We start from the raw sequence: 18,558 nt of genomic DNA, 5'->3' as shown, positions 1-18,558 counted from the left end.
TTTCAAAACAAATTGGTTCTTCAAGCTGCATCAGCAGATTACCTCACAGGGGTTTTACTAAGAGAAATCTATGGTAAACAAGAATATCTCAAAATATTCACAAGCACGGTTACCAGACATGATTACTGTTCAGGTTTGATCACAATTCCAACGCGCCAATTTTTTTTACCTTGCTATAGTAAATCCCCAAACTCTTCACCATCTGCCACTTTTTGTCTTCTTAAACTATTAACAATATTTTAAAATATTATTTACAGAAATAACTATATAAATACCAGAGAAATTATCTTTCCTCTCATTATCTCTTTAATTTTCTGTTGCTACTCTGCAGCACTTGAGTAACCTTGTAGAAATGCAAATCGTCTTATACTTCGGCACAAAAAAGAAGAATGAGAAGTCAAGTTGGTGCTATTATTTTCAGTCTATTATGTCATTCTTCAGTGACAGCACACTGAAATCTCTGAAACGCATTCACGCATTGAAGCTGCTTTGGAGTTTCTTCCAAATTCTCCTAAGTGGAGACCTATTAAAAACTCAGGCATCAGTAAAAGTTTCTCATTTAATTCCACTAAGCCTCAGAGGGCAAGTCAGCTTGGACTGGGTAAACCAGAGTTTTATTTGCTAATAAAAATGCTCTACGGCATTTCATACAAGTTAGAGTGAACGCCATAACAGCCCCACCCTCCAAATTCTTATTTCTGGCCAGAAGAGAGTTAAGAGGAGGTCGGAGCTGAGGCTCACACCCTGGCACACAAGCTGCTCAGCTGTGTTGGGACCCCGCTCCAAACAAACCCAATAGAGGGACTGTTGTTTGAAACCTCCACAATGCAGAGTGGGCGAGCGAACAGAAGCTGCTGTAAGCCACAAATCCATGGGGCGGCTCGTGAACCGAGTGGGGCACTGACACCAATGCAGCAAAGCGATTTTGTCTGCACTGGTAAATCATACAAGAACTGATAGAGACGGATGTAGCCTGTTGCATTCTAAACATTTAATTGACAGTTAGTATGCGAGCGAAAATTAAACAGGACTGGGTCTACTGAAAAATTATTGAGAAATATTCACTTTTAAATGGAGAGAAGTCTAGCAGAAAAGTGTTTTGGATAACACTGTAAAGTTTGCATCAAGTCACAAAAGTAGAGATAGAGGAATTTTAAATGGTTCATGCTTGTTAAGTATTTGGTAGGTGTAAAAGAAGCATTTACAATAATATAATACTGAATACAACCAGCCAGATTTGGCCACCTCAGTGGAGGGGGACAATCCACAGCCTGACAGATAGCATCACAGAAAGAGCTTCACTCTGTGAGCCCATGGGTCAGTGACCTCATTTGCCCATCTCTTGTCTCCTGGATCACCATGGACATTGTCAACCACAGCAACAATATGATGGCACTATTTCTGACCCTTTCCCTCAGATGATAACATCTAAAAGACTCTATGTCACTAGTGTCCGTCATGTGGTAGAACATTCTCTTTTCACTGTTACAGTCTTTCTTCCCTTGAACATCTGCAGACCAATCCCATACCATAACCGTGATGACCTGCAGTTACAATGAACTGAACAACCCTTTCAATGTCAGAGGGTGCTTCTGGCTAATCACACGCATAAACATCTTGGGACAGGGGGATATGCTAAGAGTTCACTTTCTACAGCATAGAGAGCAAGAACAGACTCTTAAATCATCTCATTTGAGCTGAAACATCTATCAAGCTAAAACGTTATTATCAACTCAGTATTAGTTTTGCTGAATACCTTTGAGGCACCACATACGCACACTTCCCTCAGCAATTCTTCTCCCCTCTTAAAAGGAAACACAGACACTATAGAGGTTACACTTTCTGCAACTGTAAATTCAGCAAAACGCTGCTGTTCTGCTTTTATGTTATTCTCTGGGCTGTTTGATGTGTAAAACCAGCGTGACTGGTTCATGCTGTTCCTCTTACAATGATTTTAATTGATCCGGTGCACTAGGATCAGCAAGAAAACACTGGGATTTTTGGAAAGAAATATTAAATATGATTTAGTTATTCAATTTCAGAAATAAAATAATAACAGTGGGGTTTACTGATTTTTATATGGATTGGCATATTAAGAAGCCATATGTGTTTTCAATTACTGTTCTTTTATTGCAATACTTACAGCATTATTCTAAGGAGAGAAGAAAATAGGTGATTTTTATGCAATTGGGTATTTGCCTTCACAACTTCATTCTTGTGCACTTGGGTATCACACTTACCGTGAGCCAACTAATTCATGGAACCATAGAATCACCAGGTTGGAAAAGACCTCCGAGATCATCAAGTCCAACCATACCTAAATATTGGGTCCAGAGGAACGGGTCCAGAGGAGGCTACAAGGGTGATCCGAGGGCTGGAGCACCTCCAATATGAGGCCAGGCTGAGAGTGTCTGGCTTGTTCAGCCTGGAGAAGAGAAGGCTCCAAGGAGAACTTATAGGGACCTTCCAGTACCTGAAGGGGCTACAGTAAAGCTGGGGAGGGACTGTTCACAAAGGGTTGTGATGATAGGACGAGGGGCAATGGGGATAAACTGGAGAGGGGCAGATTTAGACTGGACGTAAGGAGAAATTCCTTCCCGATGAGAGTGGTGAGGCCCTGGCCCAGGTTGCCCAGGGAAGCTGTGGCTGCCCCATCCCTGGAGGTGTTCAAGGCCAGGTTGGATGGGGCTTGGGCAGCCTGAGCCAGTGGGAGGTGTCCCTGCCCATGGCAGGGGTTTGGGACTGGATGGGCTTTAAGGTCTCTTCCTACCCAAACCATTCTATGATCCTATTAAAAGCCATGAGCTTTCATGACACTTTATCCTGTATTAGCAGTGTAGTAAGGGAAGGGCCAAGATCATAGAATCATAGAAAAGTTTAGGTTGGAAGGGACCTTAAAGATCACCCAGTTCCACCCCCCTGCCATGGGCAAGGATATCTCAGTAAGATATCACTGTCATACACATTGCACCAAATTAAAGCGAGTCTTTTCCACACAAGCTGCGTGGATGGAAACCCACTGAAAGCATTAGACAGTGGGATCTCCTCCGTTGGAATAAGAGGAGGTATTTAAGCTGAATACAATAGCTACACTTTACAATGACGCATGCAGTTTTAAAGCTGGGTATTAGTCACTACAGAAAGCTAAGAAAATAAGCCAGAATATACTTAAAAAGCTTTAGAGAAAAACAGATAGAAGAATGTATTTATTAGAACAGGAAGGAGCCTGAGACACTGACAGGAATACAGATATTCCTAAAAAAAAAAGAGTATGCTAAAATCTTAAAGCAACAGCCGTGTGCTGGTCTCAGTTATACCCTCAGAAGGACAGGGACAGCACTATCAACACTGACTTTTGTACCACTCACATCTCTCTGCTCTCCCAAGGCCTCACCCTTTTTTCCTACCGCCAGATAGTGCTACCAGAATCTTAAATGCCAATAGGTGACACAACGCAGAATCGAGCCATGTTACCCCTTTACACCTAAAGGATCCACACTTTTGAATGAGAAAATACGACTAAGATCAAATATGATTTACTGAATTAAACAGAAGAATAAAAAACTTAATAAAACCTTTAACAAATCAAACCTCAAGATAGGTCAGGCTGCAATTTCAAATAAACCCCAGTCAAAAACCAAAACAAAATGAATCTCCCTATAAACCAAAGGCTAAGCTAATTTAAATATTAAATTGATTACTGTTATAAATTCCCATGGATCTTTATCTTTCTTTTTATTTAGTTACATCAGTTTGTGTTGCCTGTATAATGCCTCTTAATTGAGATCAAGAGATAAGATATGAAAAGCTGCACACTGTGGCCCAATCCAAGAGTTCTGAATGTGGAGAGAACTCGGGGTGGAGGGCACTCGCATAGCCCACGTTGTTGTGTATTGGGCATCCATCTGTAGTACCCACAGTCTGAATAAGGCAAGATTTAAGCAGGTGATCCAGGTTCCAAAGATGGTAGGAATCACACAGCTCTTCCTCAGAGTGAAGAAGGCCTATGGCTCCAACGGAAGCGCTGGGAGAGCAGTCAGGGTGATTCCTCGTGACCCACGAGCAGCCTGCTCCTGCTTCTTCACGTGGCCGCCTTTCAGAGATCTAGCCTAAGGAGCCGACATACTGCTTTCAGCTAAAAATCAAACCCACTTTCCATGTCATTATACACTCTATTATTTTATTGCTGCTTTGTACAGGATACTGGTTTGGTTTGGTTTGGTTTGGTTTGGTTTGGTTTGGAGTGTTTGTTTTGGTTTGGTTTGATGTGTTTGTTTTGGTTTGGTTTGATGTGTTTGTTTTTCCTACTAAGCATTTCAAATTCCCATCTAATACTTTTGGATCAGAAGCCCAATGACAACAACTTTGGCTTTTTTTCATCCCATAAATAAGGCTTCAGGAAAAACAACACATCACAGTGCCTTTTCTAGGGCCCTACACTAGTCAAACCTCCGGAGAGAACTTGAATAACACAAACACATTTTGCAGCAAGGCCAGCTGCAGCGGGGAGAGCTGCCCGTGGGAGCTGAGAGCCTTGCGATTGTCCACAGCTGTCAGCACACACCATGATGTCACCAAACGGGGCCTCCGAGTACTGGGGCTTCGCTTACGTCATGCGAGGTGATGACAGGCATCCTGAGGTTGATTAGCATCTTACGGTTCCTTCTCACACTTGGACACTACAAAATTCATTTAGATCTTTTCATGGGTTATATTGAGAATTATTTTCACAGTCGGAAACGGCAGTTAAGGAGCAGCCAATCCACTGCTTAGGCTTTGGTTCTGACCCTATCCATTTCGGTGCTGCAGATGTTCAATTCTAAGAGCTGAATACCATTTTCCAACAGTTATTTGAGAAGGCTGCACTCGGCAAAGCTCTGGAGGCAGTAAACCAGGTCGCTTTAATGACAAAATATCAGAACAGTGCTCATCTTCTCAGCCTGTTTCATGTCCTTGAAGATTCACACCATTTGCACTGATGAAGATAAAACACTGAGAACCACAGAGTGGTTTGGGCTGGAAGGGACCATAATGATGATCCAGTTCCAACCCCCTGCCGTGAAATTCATGCATCTTTCAATGCTGCAGCACCTTGCAAGAGATGAACGCTGTGCCCGCGCTACCCATTGCAGGGAAGATGCCACTAGAACATAACTTGAAGAGAAAGCTTTAAAGATCTATTAAAAACCTTGGGAAAGCGCATTTTAAAACCTATAATTGGAAAAAATTAAGACCTAATTTCCTTCTAAAAATAATGGACACATTCCATTTAGTTTAGAGAAGAGATCTAAGTGTTGGTGTTTTCTCATATAAGCTCAGGCTTCAGAGCCTTTTTTGAAGAGATGCACCATAAACTTCTTTCAGTTGTTGTTTGCAATTGTTTATTCATGTTTCTTTTTCCCTCCTGACTTCCTGTTTCTGATGATTTTCAGATGTTTAAAGGATTTGAAAAACTCAAGGATGTCCAGTATGTCTACACCCCTTTTGATTCGTCACTCTGTGGAGTGAAACTAGAAGCTAACAACAAAAAACAGTACCTTTTGACAGGTAAAGCATAACAAAACCCAGGTGCCTACAAATCCAGACGTAACTGCTTAAAGCGACATAGCAAAAATATTCTAGCCCGTGTTAAAAATATATATATAGATTTACGTAGTACTTACATAACAATTTCAAAGGAAGTCGTATTCAGTAAATATGCAATTAGGAAATAGGAAGCATGCCATTATTATTTATTTTAAACCAACAGTAGTGATTTTCCAAGGAATGTGACAACACATGCTTAGGTGTATGCAGATTTGGGGCTCTGAGTACAGATTCTTCTACAGAGTCCTGAAGTCTTGTTTAACAGACAACTGCACTGGCGTCCGTCTCTGTCTGGCAGATTAAAAAATATCCTTCTTAAAACTTTTGCATCCACTCAGCACGCAATGGGCAGAATAGTTCCCTCAGTTATAGTTACATTCATTGAAAGAAGTGTAAAATACTACTAATTTGGTGCAATTAGTCAAAAATTTCAGGTTTTCCTGGAATTTATTTCAGTATTTAGAAACCAGTTTCATTCGCTTGCCTTATTTTTCTTATTTTCTATGCCATAGGCCAAATTTTAAGTGATGGTAAAGTCCTCATCCATTTATGCAACTACATTGAACCATGGGATGATTTATCCTTGTCACAAAAGAAGAGTCTTAATCAGAGATATCAAATGGGCTGTGACTGCAAAGTAAGTATAGAACAAAACGCTGTAACGGTGGCGCCCACCTCGCAGCAGTTTTTACTGTGGGATATTTTTATGTCATTTAAGAATAAATACCACTGTAGTGAATTACTGTCCTATTTCACATTTAGATCACTACCTGCTACATGGTGCCCTGTTCGATCACCACGCCAAACGAGTGCCTCTGGACAGACTGGCTGATAGAACGAAAGCTGTATGGGCACCAAGCCAAGCATTACGCCTGTATCAAGAGAAGTGATGGCACTTGCAGCTGGTACCGAGGTGGTCCTCCCCCGGAGAAAGAGTTTATTGATATCAGCGAACCTTAAAATGATCACTTCCTAAAAAGCCTTGGAGTCTAATTCCATCCAACCCTGCACGCTCACAGCTTTGAACTGCCATCGGCTAATGTATCTGTTGCTTAGAAACAAAAACAAATTGTCCTGTACAGCTAAAGTATGAGTCTGTGGAATTGGCACTGACACAAGAGGAGGAACAAATCTCCTGGAGGTAGCTACTCTGTAAAGTTATGCTCTGTACAGAGAGGCTCAAGCCGAGAATGCTCCTCTGTGGCCTCTAAGGCATAACGAGTTTCCCTTTTCCCAATACAAATGTACAAGAACAAAAGAATTGCCAGAATTCTGTCCCCTATTTTGGTTAACCCACAGATTACGAGCTCCCCATGTTTTATTCCAAATCTTCCTGATGAACTACGGAATGTTTTATAGAACTATTTTTCCTGTATGAAAGTCTTCTAATACAAAAGAATTATTGTACAGTGTATATGTAAAGTATTATAACGACGTGCTGTAAAAAAAACCATTCAAAAACGCCTGGTTTTCCTTACCTGTTGAAACAAGTTGAACACTTTGGTGATTAAACAATCCGTGCTCCGTATTCAGTACGTTACGTATGTCACAGCTTTCGTTATCTACAGAGTTGTAACTGTGTTTGATAACTAAGTTAAAAACCAGCCTTGATAATCAAAACCCCCCTACCCAACTCCACACTGCTATGGACTAACTACCCCTTGCTGAAAAGGAAAGCCAGGTGTTCTAGTGCTTCAGCATTTTATGGAACCAACATCGATAACGACAGGCTAAAACTGCCTATATTTACAGAAACTACATCCATCACCACCGCAGCTGTAGTACTTGATAATGCCTCCAAATACATGGTGAGGTCATTGTAGTTCAGCACTGTTAAAAGCCTTGGCTTTAAAAACTCATGTGAAAACAATGGGCACCGCAAGCGAATTCTAAAAAGCTCTCAAAGATTTGACTGTATTCAATAGTTTAATTTTCCATTAATGATTTTTCATTCACGAATACCCATGGTTCTCTGCCATAACGAATTTGGTGACTCATGACATATAGAGAAATGTAACAACGTATTTTGCCTTTTGCTTTTTTAGTGTCTTAACTTTCATCCACTGATCACTGTAGTTAGGAACTAATCTCCCATGTGCTTAAGTTCATGAAAGTAACTCAATTCACCGCGGCCAAATTATTTCAACAACTGCCAAAGTTCAGACAGTTGTCCAACCGCTTGCATTCTAGAAACTGAATGAGAACCATCACGCAGGCTATGAATCTGCCATAGCTGCTGTTTCTGACATCTTCTATTCTCCCCAATTTTCTTCATTGGGTTTCTGCATTCCAATTTTGGCTAGAAATTACGGTCATGTATTCCTCATATGAGATGTTAGATCAACAGGCAGAGATTTAGGCAGTTCTGTTCTGGCTTAGTTAGACCTTAGGTCTACTTAAAGGTTTCACACAAACACTGCCCTCATTCCTGCTCACCACAGCGTGGCTCTTCCAGCCAATGGGCTCCTTCAGCATCACAGCTATTCCTGTCTGTTTGGTCAGCGGTCCAATTTTCCACATAGTTCCTTCAGACTGTTGGCTATAGAGTCCTTATAAAATCATAGAATGCCCTGAGCTGGAAGGGACCCACAACGATCATCGAGTGTCATCATCACGTTGTCAGGCTTGGCGCCGTGACTGCTTCCCTGGGTTATAGGGTTAGATTCCACAGAACAGTTCCAGTGCTCCATCACCCTCTGGGTGAAGAACCTGTTCCTAATGTTCAACCTAATCCTCCCCCGGCACATCTTCCTGCCAAGCCCCATCACCGGGACTTCATCTTGCAAAGAAGTTATGCACCTCTTTAAGAGAACAGGCATCTCTCATTCCATTCAATTCAATGAAGCAGTAGTTTGGACACACCATGCAGCACGTCCCACGTATCTTGTCACACCCTAAGATATGTTGTATGGGGTAGATAATGTTATACTTGCAAAAAACTCTGTACAAATGACATTATTCTGCTTGTGTTTCTTATGTTTATTTTCACAATTGCATGAATCCATAACAAAAGGACAGACAACAGCAGCACTGAAATCCCTCTTGTGAGAATAAATATTCTTCCTTACTTTTGAGGGATAAACTTACACAACTCCAACGAAATGCGAACAGTGCAATGCCAACAGGCAGGCACCCATCACTCCTTTGAGGAAAAGATGTCCCTTAACAGTCAGCATTTCGCTTTTTATTTACTTTAAATCAGTTCTGCTGTTTTAATTTACAATTCCAAATTAAAACACCATATGTTCGTGCTGCAGAAGTAAAGCCCAGCTCATTTTCTGCTTTGCTAAAGACAAACAACAATTTACCTAACGCTAATTTGGATCAGACTTACTACAGTTATTTACATAAATGAACTAAAACGGCTACAACTTTTCCAAAAAGGCATTGCTATTGCAGAGACAATACTGACAGCACTGTTTACCGTCAGTGCTGTGCATTTCTATTACTAATTTAGAGAAAAACTTAAGAAACAGGCCTTATTTCCTCATATCAAACCAAAACAGCTCCTAGAAAAGCCTGCAAGAGCTTAATAACCATACAAACTCTGAATGGAGTGCATGGCTCATTAATATTCATTACATGTACAGTGTACCATTTGTTTCCAAATCCATTTTGTTGTAACGGTGTCTTTTGAGCAGTTCTCTGCAGCAAACAGATATTTTCTGCTTTTTAACTCAACACAGCGCTGTTTCTATTTCAGTTTTACAGTAAGCAGACCTTAAACTCAACTAACCCAACTCAGATTGCCTTCTTTATGTACCTTGTAAAAATGATTTTTTTTATATTTATGAACAAACTGTAACATGAATGATATGCCATAATTAGTTTTAAAAACATTTTCTATTTGACTTGACGTAAAATATCCCATATGAGGTGTTTCAAAATTAATGGCCATCCAGTCTGATTTCTGCCTGAGCATAAGGCTGGCCAAACTCCCCCCAACAGATGGTACCAAGACTTTTTTTGTCCTAATATCAATAAATAAGGCAAGAAAAGCTTTTAAAAAAATAAACCCTCCTCCGAATGAGTTTTTATTTTCCCTGAGATTCATCACTGACAAAGAGTATGAAAAGCATTAACTACAACACGGCCTTCCCAATACGTTATTTTCTATCATGACTTTTACTGTAGTGGCATTGATATATTATCAACAGCGGATTATTTTTACGACATTTTATTTTTACTTCTTGAAACTGTGTATGTTCTATGAAAAGTTAGAGCGGAAATATAGCCTGGTACAAGATTTGATTGTATTTTGAAAACAACTCACATGACTTAGGACAAGAGTAGGGAAAAGGACACAGATGGGAGCCTCAGCAGGTGAACAGTGTTAAAACCTCCACCTTGAATATTGCTGGCTTTTTCTCCATGTTCCACTTCAGTTTTAATTAAATTGTCCAACAATTACGTTGAAAAAGCTAGGCTTTTTCATGACAGTGAACATAGGAGGTGGGAATGTAGCGAAATAAAGGGAACTAATTACTGAGGGAAAGGCTGTGGATATGACTCAACTAGCAATGAGTTCAAAAAGCCTTACAATGTTTTGTATAGTTTTAATCAGTCCGAGATGAATGTTTCTGTTTCAAAAAGTGTTTCATTAAAGCAGCTCCATTTTTACACAAAAGAATGGCATCTTTGTTTATTTACCTTTTATTGCCGTCTAAAGACCCAGTACAAACCATCACCATAGTATGAAAGAAGCAAAGGAAACAGAAGCCTGATCGTACCCCTGGCACGCTCAGCTGAGAACTCAGTTCACAGGGCTTTGGAGTTTTCCCTGCTTCCCCCAGCCCCAACTGGTTTGCACTGGAGGGGAGGGAGAGAGCTCTAGGCTGCGATCCAGACATGTGGATAAAATCCGCTCCAGAAATGTGGATAAAATGTTATCTCGTACCATGTTGCCCAATCGTTCTTCAGACCACAAAGTTTCAAATAATCCCTTCAGAAGCTTCATCAGAATCAACTATCAGAGCACCTCTAAACCACGCGTGGCACTGGGATACCCAAATGCATTCATTTTCTCCAGATTAACATTTATGATGTGGCAATACGTAAAAAAATTACTCATCTCCAGAGAACGTCAACATTCAAAAACCCAAACAAAAGACAAATGGCTTCTCAGTTCAGACATTAATGAACAATTCAGAGGAAGGAAGAGGGGGAAAGCCACTAAGTACTTGTCATATTCTTAAGCCAAAGACGCCTTATAAACACATACACACATTTTCTTGTTTGTGTTCCTATAAATGAACTTGAATTCCACCACTTGGTCATAACAGCAGTTTGCAGTTGAACTGGTAGAACTTCCACAAAGGCAAACTGTAAAAATTAAAAGCTAAGACATTAACTCTTGCCCCAAAATTACAGGATATTATCTTTGTTTCTTCTAGGTGCTGCAACTTAGCAATGCCTTGAAAAGGGGTGCTTTTCCAATAAAATCATAGAATATCTCGAGTTAGAAGGGAGCCGTAAGGATCGAGTCCAACTCCCTGCTCCTTGTGGGACTACCTAACACTAAATCATGTGACTGAGAGTCTCCAGACACTCCTTGAACAGGCTTTCTGCCGTGACCACCTCCCCGGGGAGCCTTCATAACAGCTGATACCATATTGAAAGAACAATAAATTGCACACAGGAAACTATAGACCAGGTTCAACCTTGGCCATCATCAGGAAAACAGAGAGATATAAAAAATAATTACCATTTAAAAAAGCATACTGCAAAACATAAGATCGGGTTCTGCTTCTCCACCTGGTACGAATGAATCCCCAAGACACAAACCCCTTCCTTTCCATATAAAGAAACGTACATTTTAAGTTGAATATTTTCCTTACAAATCCATCAACAAAATTCCCTTCCGTTCTGAAAAGATCTGACTGTGTGGGACAATGTTTAGATCTGCTGCTTCGGTTCAGTCTCCTTTGGCTCAACAAAACCTTTGTGTAGTGAATTTACTAAATACAAACCTGTGGTGAAAGCTCTTTTAAGACATGTCATATGCAACAAAAGAAGTAGAAACACCTGTGAATGAGTAGTCCAAAGAAAGCCGGGAAAACTGGGTGAGCAGCATGGAGAGCCATCCTGAAATATATCACCCAGTACAGCAGAACTGCACCATACTGCGTTCATCACCAAAAAATGAGACAAATGTGAGAGAAAGAGGAATCAACCCACAATAATGAAGCGCTACCCAGGGTCTCAAGACAGCCACACAGCAAGTGAAGAGTGGGGACCTCACATAAAGAGCAAACGAACATATTTATCATGACCTCGCAATGGTACTTGAGCCACGGCTGTGGGACATATGCTGACTGGATTATACACTAAAAATAATTGATGCTTTTCCATTACGCCACACAATAAGCAAACAGCCTCCCTCCAGTTTCTCTCGGTGCCAAAAGTATTTCCTATAGGAAAATACACTCAGGACAGAATTTCTGTTCAGAAACCATACAAAAAGTAAGGAAAACAACGTCTACAGTATAAAACAGGTCATGAGTAAAGGTCATAATTGTTATTTTTATGAATGCATTTGTGTCTGTAAAGGACTGGGAATCAATGTCAGCTCAGGCACATGAAGATCACAAGTCACAAACACGCTGATGTGAGATGACTTCAAAGTTCTACACCAACAGAGCCTCGTGCATCTTCTACAGCAATAATAAGCACTTTGATATCATAAAAGACCAGGCTGAAAACAAACCATAAAAGTAACTCTTGCACTTTAATAGCTGTTCCGTGCCTTTACAAGCATTTAATATCTTCAAGTGCTGAAGCTGGTTAGCTAAAAAATTACTGCCTTCACATCTGAAAATCTTCCACTTAACCATCACAATGCTTTCAAGTGGTCACCCAGTCTCATCCCACTGAAAGCTCTCAAATTGGCTTTTAGAATAGATTATAAATGGGGAAACAAAGTGTGTGTTTACAGCTCCTGCTTTACAGTAAATTTAGTATTGGTATTTGCACTTACCATTTCCTTGTGATTTGGATAGAACGTTTGCTCAATTAAAGGGAACTTCTCTGGACCCAATGTTTTGTAGACAGACACCAGCTGGGCAAACTGTAAAATAAAGCAAAACAGAACAAAAAGCTTAGGAAAGAAACCACATTCTACCAAAATGATCTCATGCTGTCATTTTGCTTCTTGCCTTCTGTGTTTAATAAACTCAGCAATCACAAAAACGCATCATACGCTTTCTCTCTCCTCCTCTCCCACACCCCTCCCCCCATTTTAATCCATCCAAGCTATAACTTTATATGCAAATCAACAAAGGACAACACCTCTAAGAGTTAAGCCTTCATGTGCACGCCAAAAGAAATACACTGGAACAGTGGGTTTTGGATACCTCACAGTCTATATACTTTGAGTAGATTTTGTGACAATAAAATCATTACAATTTTGCATTTCCCACCCCCTTTAATCAAAGGCCAGAGGTATCTCACGTCAGTTTAGCCTCTGTCATCTCACTGACATGGAAACTACAAAACCAGGGAAAAGCAGTAACCGTGTCACGTGTAACAAGTCAGGCAATGAACAACCAAGAGAATTCAAATTTCCTATTCATGCACCACAGCCACATATGGTTGTTCTTCCAAAATCAGCAAAGATGTTGATAATTTAAGCAGCTACAAGTTATTGGCATTTCTATCGATGTTTTCTTTCCAGGCACTTTCACCAACAAATCTACGCTGGGCTGCAGTTCTTCGACACAGAAAGCAAAACAATGTTTAAACACAAGACGACAAAGAATTCTTTATTAATAAATAGAAATGTTTCAGGGCTCTTCTCTCTCTTCGGTGAACGGATCAACTCTTCTGCGGTAACAGTTCAAAAACTAAATGCTCGCAAATCAGGGCTTTGCAAGGGAGGTTTCTAGGGCACAAGACGACTTTGGCAGTCAGAAGCCCACTATTGTTTGGAGACTCCAAAGCTCGGGCTTGTACACGCCTGTGATGTGTTCAATTGTCATTATGCCAACATGAGACATAAACAACTTTGCACAACAGTTTGAATAGTGGGATTTGCTGGTTACACACAGGAAAAAAGCAAACAACAACAGAACTCTGTCCTTAATGCAGCTTGATCAAATACCTACTCCGTTCATGCAATTTAAAGTGCAGGGAGAGCAAAAACTGTTTAAAGGGGGGGGGAAATAAATTATGAAAGCTTTGCAACGCATTTCCAGCTCTCAGAGAGAATTTGTTTAATATAGTGGTGTTTACTTAGGTTTGGTTAAAGACATTTAAATTTTGAAGTCCAGTGGAAAATACCTTAATGATGATCAGTTTTCACCAAAAGCTTAAGAAATCCTAGTTGGACAGTGTGCTGAACAAAACAGACCTCAAGGAAAGGAAAGATTATCACAGCTACCAAAATAAGGTGGTTTGCAAATAGGATTCCTGACAACTTACTATTTATTTGTTTTCATCCAGAACCCAAATTCAAAATGTCATAAGCAAATGCTGCCTATTAAATACAGGGTTTTTTTCCCAAAATGTGTTACGTTAATAGAACTTTCGTATTTCCTGTGATCCTTCCCTACTTTCTTTTCTATTTCCACTGAAAGCAAGCATAAGGCAGTGAGAAACTGGCCCGGTTTGCAGGGGTCATGACATTCATTCAAGGCATAAGAAAGCTCTAATTTGGATTAATACTAACAAATGTTTGTTTACTTAAAATAGTATCAAGCACAGATAATAGAAAAGTACCACTCTGAAGTATCCTCTAATAGGGTAATTAAGCTACAAAATAGCACACAGGAAAATAAAGTTTAAACTCCCTGATACATTTTCTTGATAAATTCAACCCAAATTCAGGTAAGATGCTGCCATTCTATTGTACATCCTTAAACTGCTATATACATTTCTTATTTTCTCGGAGTCCTACTGGGTAATTAATGAAAAAGAATTTATTTCTGTGTCAATAAATTGGTCTCAATATTTAAATCGGATCCAGACTGTACTTTTTTGGATAGGTTCCTTCTGAGCAACTGAAACAAACCGACAGCAGTTACACGGACTGAAGCAAAAGATCCTTCTGAGAGTCCCATTGTACCTGGACAGTTTGGGAGCTGTACAGAGCTGACAAAAAGGTGGAATATCAAATACAACGTTACCCCCCTCTCTAGCCAAACTGGGTTTTAAAAGGCTACCAGCAACTATACTAACAAGTTTGATTTGTCATTTAAATCACAGAATCACTTGTTTGGAAAAGACCTTTGAGATTGAGTCCAATCGCACCTGTCCACTGCTAAACCACACCCCTGAGCACCTCGTCCACCCACCGTTTTCCCTCTCCAGGGATGGGGACTCCACCTCTGCCCCGGGCAGCTCTGCCAGCACCTGAGAAGCCTCTCAGTGGAGAAATTTCTCCTGATGTCTAATCTGAACTTAGACTCTGTCCTCTCCCCCTAAAAAGACCAAATTAATGCTTTGCCTTGATTAGAGTTTTGAAAACGTTCTGTTTTACTGGGCTGGCTAATACGACCTTCATAAAATCACAGAATAGTTTGGGTTGGAAGGGACCTCAAAGCCCATCCAGTTCCAAACCCCTGCCATGGGCAGGGACACCTCCCACTGGCTCAGGCTGCCCAAGGCCCATCCAACCTGGCCTGGAACACCTCCAGGGATGGGGCAGCCACAGCTTCCCTGGGCAACCTGGGCCAGGGCCTCACCACTCTCATGGTGAAGAAATTCCTCCTTATGTCCAGTCTAAATCTGCCCCTCTCCAGTTTATCCCCATTGCCCCTCGTCCCATCACCACAGGCCTTTGTGAACAGTCCCTCCCCAGCTTTCTTGTAAAAAAGAGTACCTTCAGGTACCTTCAGGTACTGGAAGGTCGCTATAAGGTCTCCTCGGAGCCTTCTCTTCTCCAGGCTGAACAACCCCAACTCTCTCAGCCTGTCCTCCTATGGGAGGTGCTCCAGCCCTCGGATCATCTTTGTAGCCTCCTCTGGACCCATTCCAACAGCTCCATCTCCGTACGTTGAGGTCTCACACGAGAAGATTAGAGGGACAGAATCACTTCCCTCGACCTGCTGGCCACGCTGCTTTTGATGCAGCCCAGGACACAGTTGGCCTTCTGAGCTGTTCTAACCTTAAACTGCACCTTTATATCACAGTAAAGTTTATTAAATTCTTCCCTGGGCAAGAGCATCATCTTTTTTCGATGACAGGCTATGGAATAATTATCTATTCCAATCCCGAATGTATGAGATGTTCATGAAATAGAAAATATTTCTGTGTTTCAAGAAAGTATTTTATTTGGATGGTGAAAACCCTGGGGGATTTTTAACAATTATCGAAAAAAGAAGAACCTCCTAGAGGTTAGCATTTCAGCAGGAGTCTTTTCAACATCTTAAGGAAAAACAAGAAAGCGGGGAAAAAAAGTCCTTTTAGCTCGTCTTTCAGCCAGCTGAACTTACTTCTTAGTTTTAAATTCTGCATCTTGTTTTGAGCTCAAAGAGAGATTCGCAGGTAGACATAATGAAGCGGTTCAGATTATTTTTTTAAAAGGAAAATAATGGGGTTTTGTAACATTCTTCATACCACCAGCTCTCCTCTTTTCTGCTAGGGATTAAATGCTTTCACAGCTAGGCCCACAGATTGCTCCTCCATAAAAGAACAAGAGAGCACCAGCTGTATTTTTTCTCCTTTCCAAAGTATGATACGGATAAGAAGAAATACAGAGCCAAAAAAAGACATTTATTCCCTTTGATTTGATAGGAAAGCTTGATGGGGTTTCATTACACTAGGAATGCTATAAATTCGACTGCACAGACTGCGTTGGAATCAAGCAGCGCGCAGTTACAAAAGCATCACTTTGCTAACTTCATAAAGATTTGAATAATGACTTTGCTTATCACTTGAGATGAGTTAAAATGTGCTTAATTACATGCATGTCATCCTTGAAATGCTCCAATTCTTTCCTGGACTAATTGCACAAAATTTTTCCACAAAGATAACTGAATATGACATTTAAAATTAATTACCCCAGATGGTGCTTTGGGTTACCTTTAATTCCAGCAAGTTCTAACCTCTCTCGCCAGGCTGAAGGACATATAGTATTGTCCATTCCAGTGGGGAATTTCTGGTGTCTTGAATAAGGTCTTCCTGCAATGAACTGCTTCATATTTGCCTGTACCGTTGCACCAGGGTGGTACCACCAAGCTGTGCATTATAAATCCTTTCGTGTCAAAGATTTTCCTTTATTACGAGTACTCGTAATTATTATCTGTGCTCGTAATGCTTGTATTATCTGTACTCGTAATTATTATCTGTGCTCAAGTTAAGGCTTGCATTGACTGACAGCGGTATGACTCCAACATCACCTCTATTCTCCTGGTAACAACTTGAATGATCAGAGAACTCTCTGGATTGTCTTTCACCAAACCAGAGGAGCTGCATTCAGGAGTAGAGGAACTGGAAAGCACTTTCTGAATTCCTCCGTCATTAAAAAAAAGGTGGTTTTCTCCTAGATTTAACTCATTTTTGACTGCTCTGAGGCGTGGGCACATCTAAAGAGTGAGGAAATATAAGGCAATACCAATTTACTTCAGATCTCCACATACAAATTTGTCATTTACAAAATATATCAAATGTATATCAGTGTGGGTGGAATTACTACAATAAATATTTTAAGTTTCTAATCCAATTTTGATACTCAGTCTTGCTGCCAGCTTTCAGGGAGCACGCATGGCTTCAAAGCAGCTGATGCAAACCAGTTTCAAGATTGAGTTGTTACACCTATCAAACTTTTAAAGCAAAAATTTTCATCCTAGTGCATACTTAGATCCCTCCTTTGTCAGACCAAGAGCTGATGACAGACAGCTTTCCATGGAAATGCTGTAGAGGCTCCCAGCATTTCTCTGTGAATCACACTCTAGAGTAAATTATGCCTGAATATGTGCATCATGACACATGAGCACAGATGAGGGCCTTGGTGACTGGATTGTCCCTTTCGCTATACACAGTGAATTTATCCCTACAATGACCTGTGGCAGTCTCTTGTAGAGCCTGTGGGTTATAAAGCTGGAAAACAATGTGTTTTACATCATAGGCTGGTTTATGTTACATTTCTATTAGAGGAACCTAATAAAGAAGATGACACATTGACTTTTTATCCCCTTCAGATAGCACAGCGAAAAATGTCCTGAACTCTGCTTTTAGGCTGAAATGTCCATTTTTAGGCTGAGGTTGAGAAATATGGTCAGTGATTCCAGAAAAACAGGATTGCCTTGTAAAAGTAAGAGATGTTGGAAAGCACAGACTAAGTACCCTTAGCACAAACATATCAGAGGGGCGTGGTGGCCGACAGAGTGAGACACAAACGGAGCGAGACCCTTCAGAGAGAGAAAAAATTTCAGCAAGGGTCTGGGAGGGTACGTTTGACACATATACTCTGTGGCAATCAACTTATTTTAACCAAGATTTTTCACTCTGCCTGTATTTTAAACACAGATTCTGTGTTTCTCTGTGATTTTTTAATGTTTTTATTCAATTAGTACTACCTAGGAAGTAACTGCGTTACTCTTTTCACGCTCTTCATATTTCTTCTTTGTTGCAATTGGCTTACATTTATTCTATTATGCTTCAGTAAACATTAAATACTTTTCCAGAAGGCTGAGTATATACAGGTTGGATTTTCTGTTTGATACCTAAACCGAGAATCAGGGCAAACAGACTGCTGACTGTGGCTTACGTCCTCCTTTCTGTCAGCAGGAGCCAACAGACAACTTAATGGACGTATTCAAAGTTTCAAAGTCAATTCAAAGTTTGACATGGCAACTGAAAAATGAAACATTGCCTACAAATCAGTTTGGGCACGTTAACAGAATTCAGAAAAGATGGGAACCAACAAAAGAACTTGATGTTCCTCCAGCAGTTTTCCATTATTATGATGCAAAGCCAAAGACAGCAGAGTTGGACTACGAATGGAAAGATAACTTATATGGATCCCGCATCCTA

The 18,558-nt window shown here is 40.5% G+C and overlaps 2 protein-coding genes across 2 annotated transcripts in view; one reads left to right on the top strand and one right to left on the bottom strand.

Moving 5' to 3' along the window:
* Positions 1–10,226, top strand: part of TIMP4 (TIMP metallopeptidase inhibitor 4) — a 32,694-nt gene extending 22,468 nt beyond the window's left edge. Inside the window, exons 3-5 of the mRNA XM_009566967.2 lie at positions 5,433–5,547; positions 6,099–6,223; positions 6,349–10,226. Of these exons, the coding sequence (XP_009565262.1) occupies positions 5,433–5,547; positions 6,099–6,223; positions 6,349–6,546 (438 nt within the window). The 3' untranslated portion in view covers positions 6,547–10,226. The remainder of the gene's footprint in view (positions 1–5,432; positions 5,548–6,098; positions 6,224–6,348) is intronic.
* Positions 1–18,558, bottom strand: part of SYN2 (synapsin II) — a 199,849-nt gene that overhangs the window by 87,917 nt on the left and 93,374 nt on the right. The window contains exon 5 of the mRNA XM_054076892.1: positions 12,563–12,652. Within this exon, the coding sequence (XP_053932867.1) occupies positions 12,563–12,652 (90 nt within the window). The remainder of the gene's footprint in view (positions 1–12,562; positions 12,653–18,558) is intronic.

Source organism: Cuculus canorus, chromosome 11, assembly GCF_017976375.1.
Source record: "Cuculus canorus isolate bCucCan1 chromosome 11, bCucCan1.pri, whole genome shotgun sequence".
Classification (NCBI taxonomy): Eukaryota; Metazoa; Chordata; class Aves; order Cuculiformes; family Cuculidae; genus Cuculus; species Cuculus canorus.
Note: the sequence above shows the minus strand (reverse complement) of the source record. Positions and strands in the feature narration are given on the sequence as shown.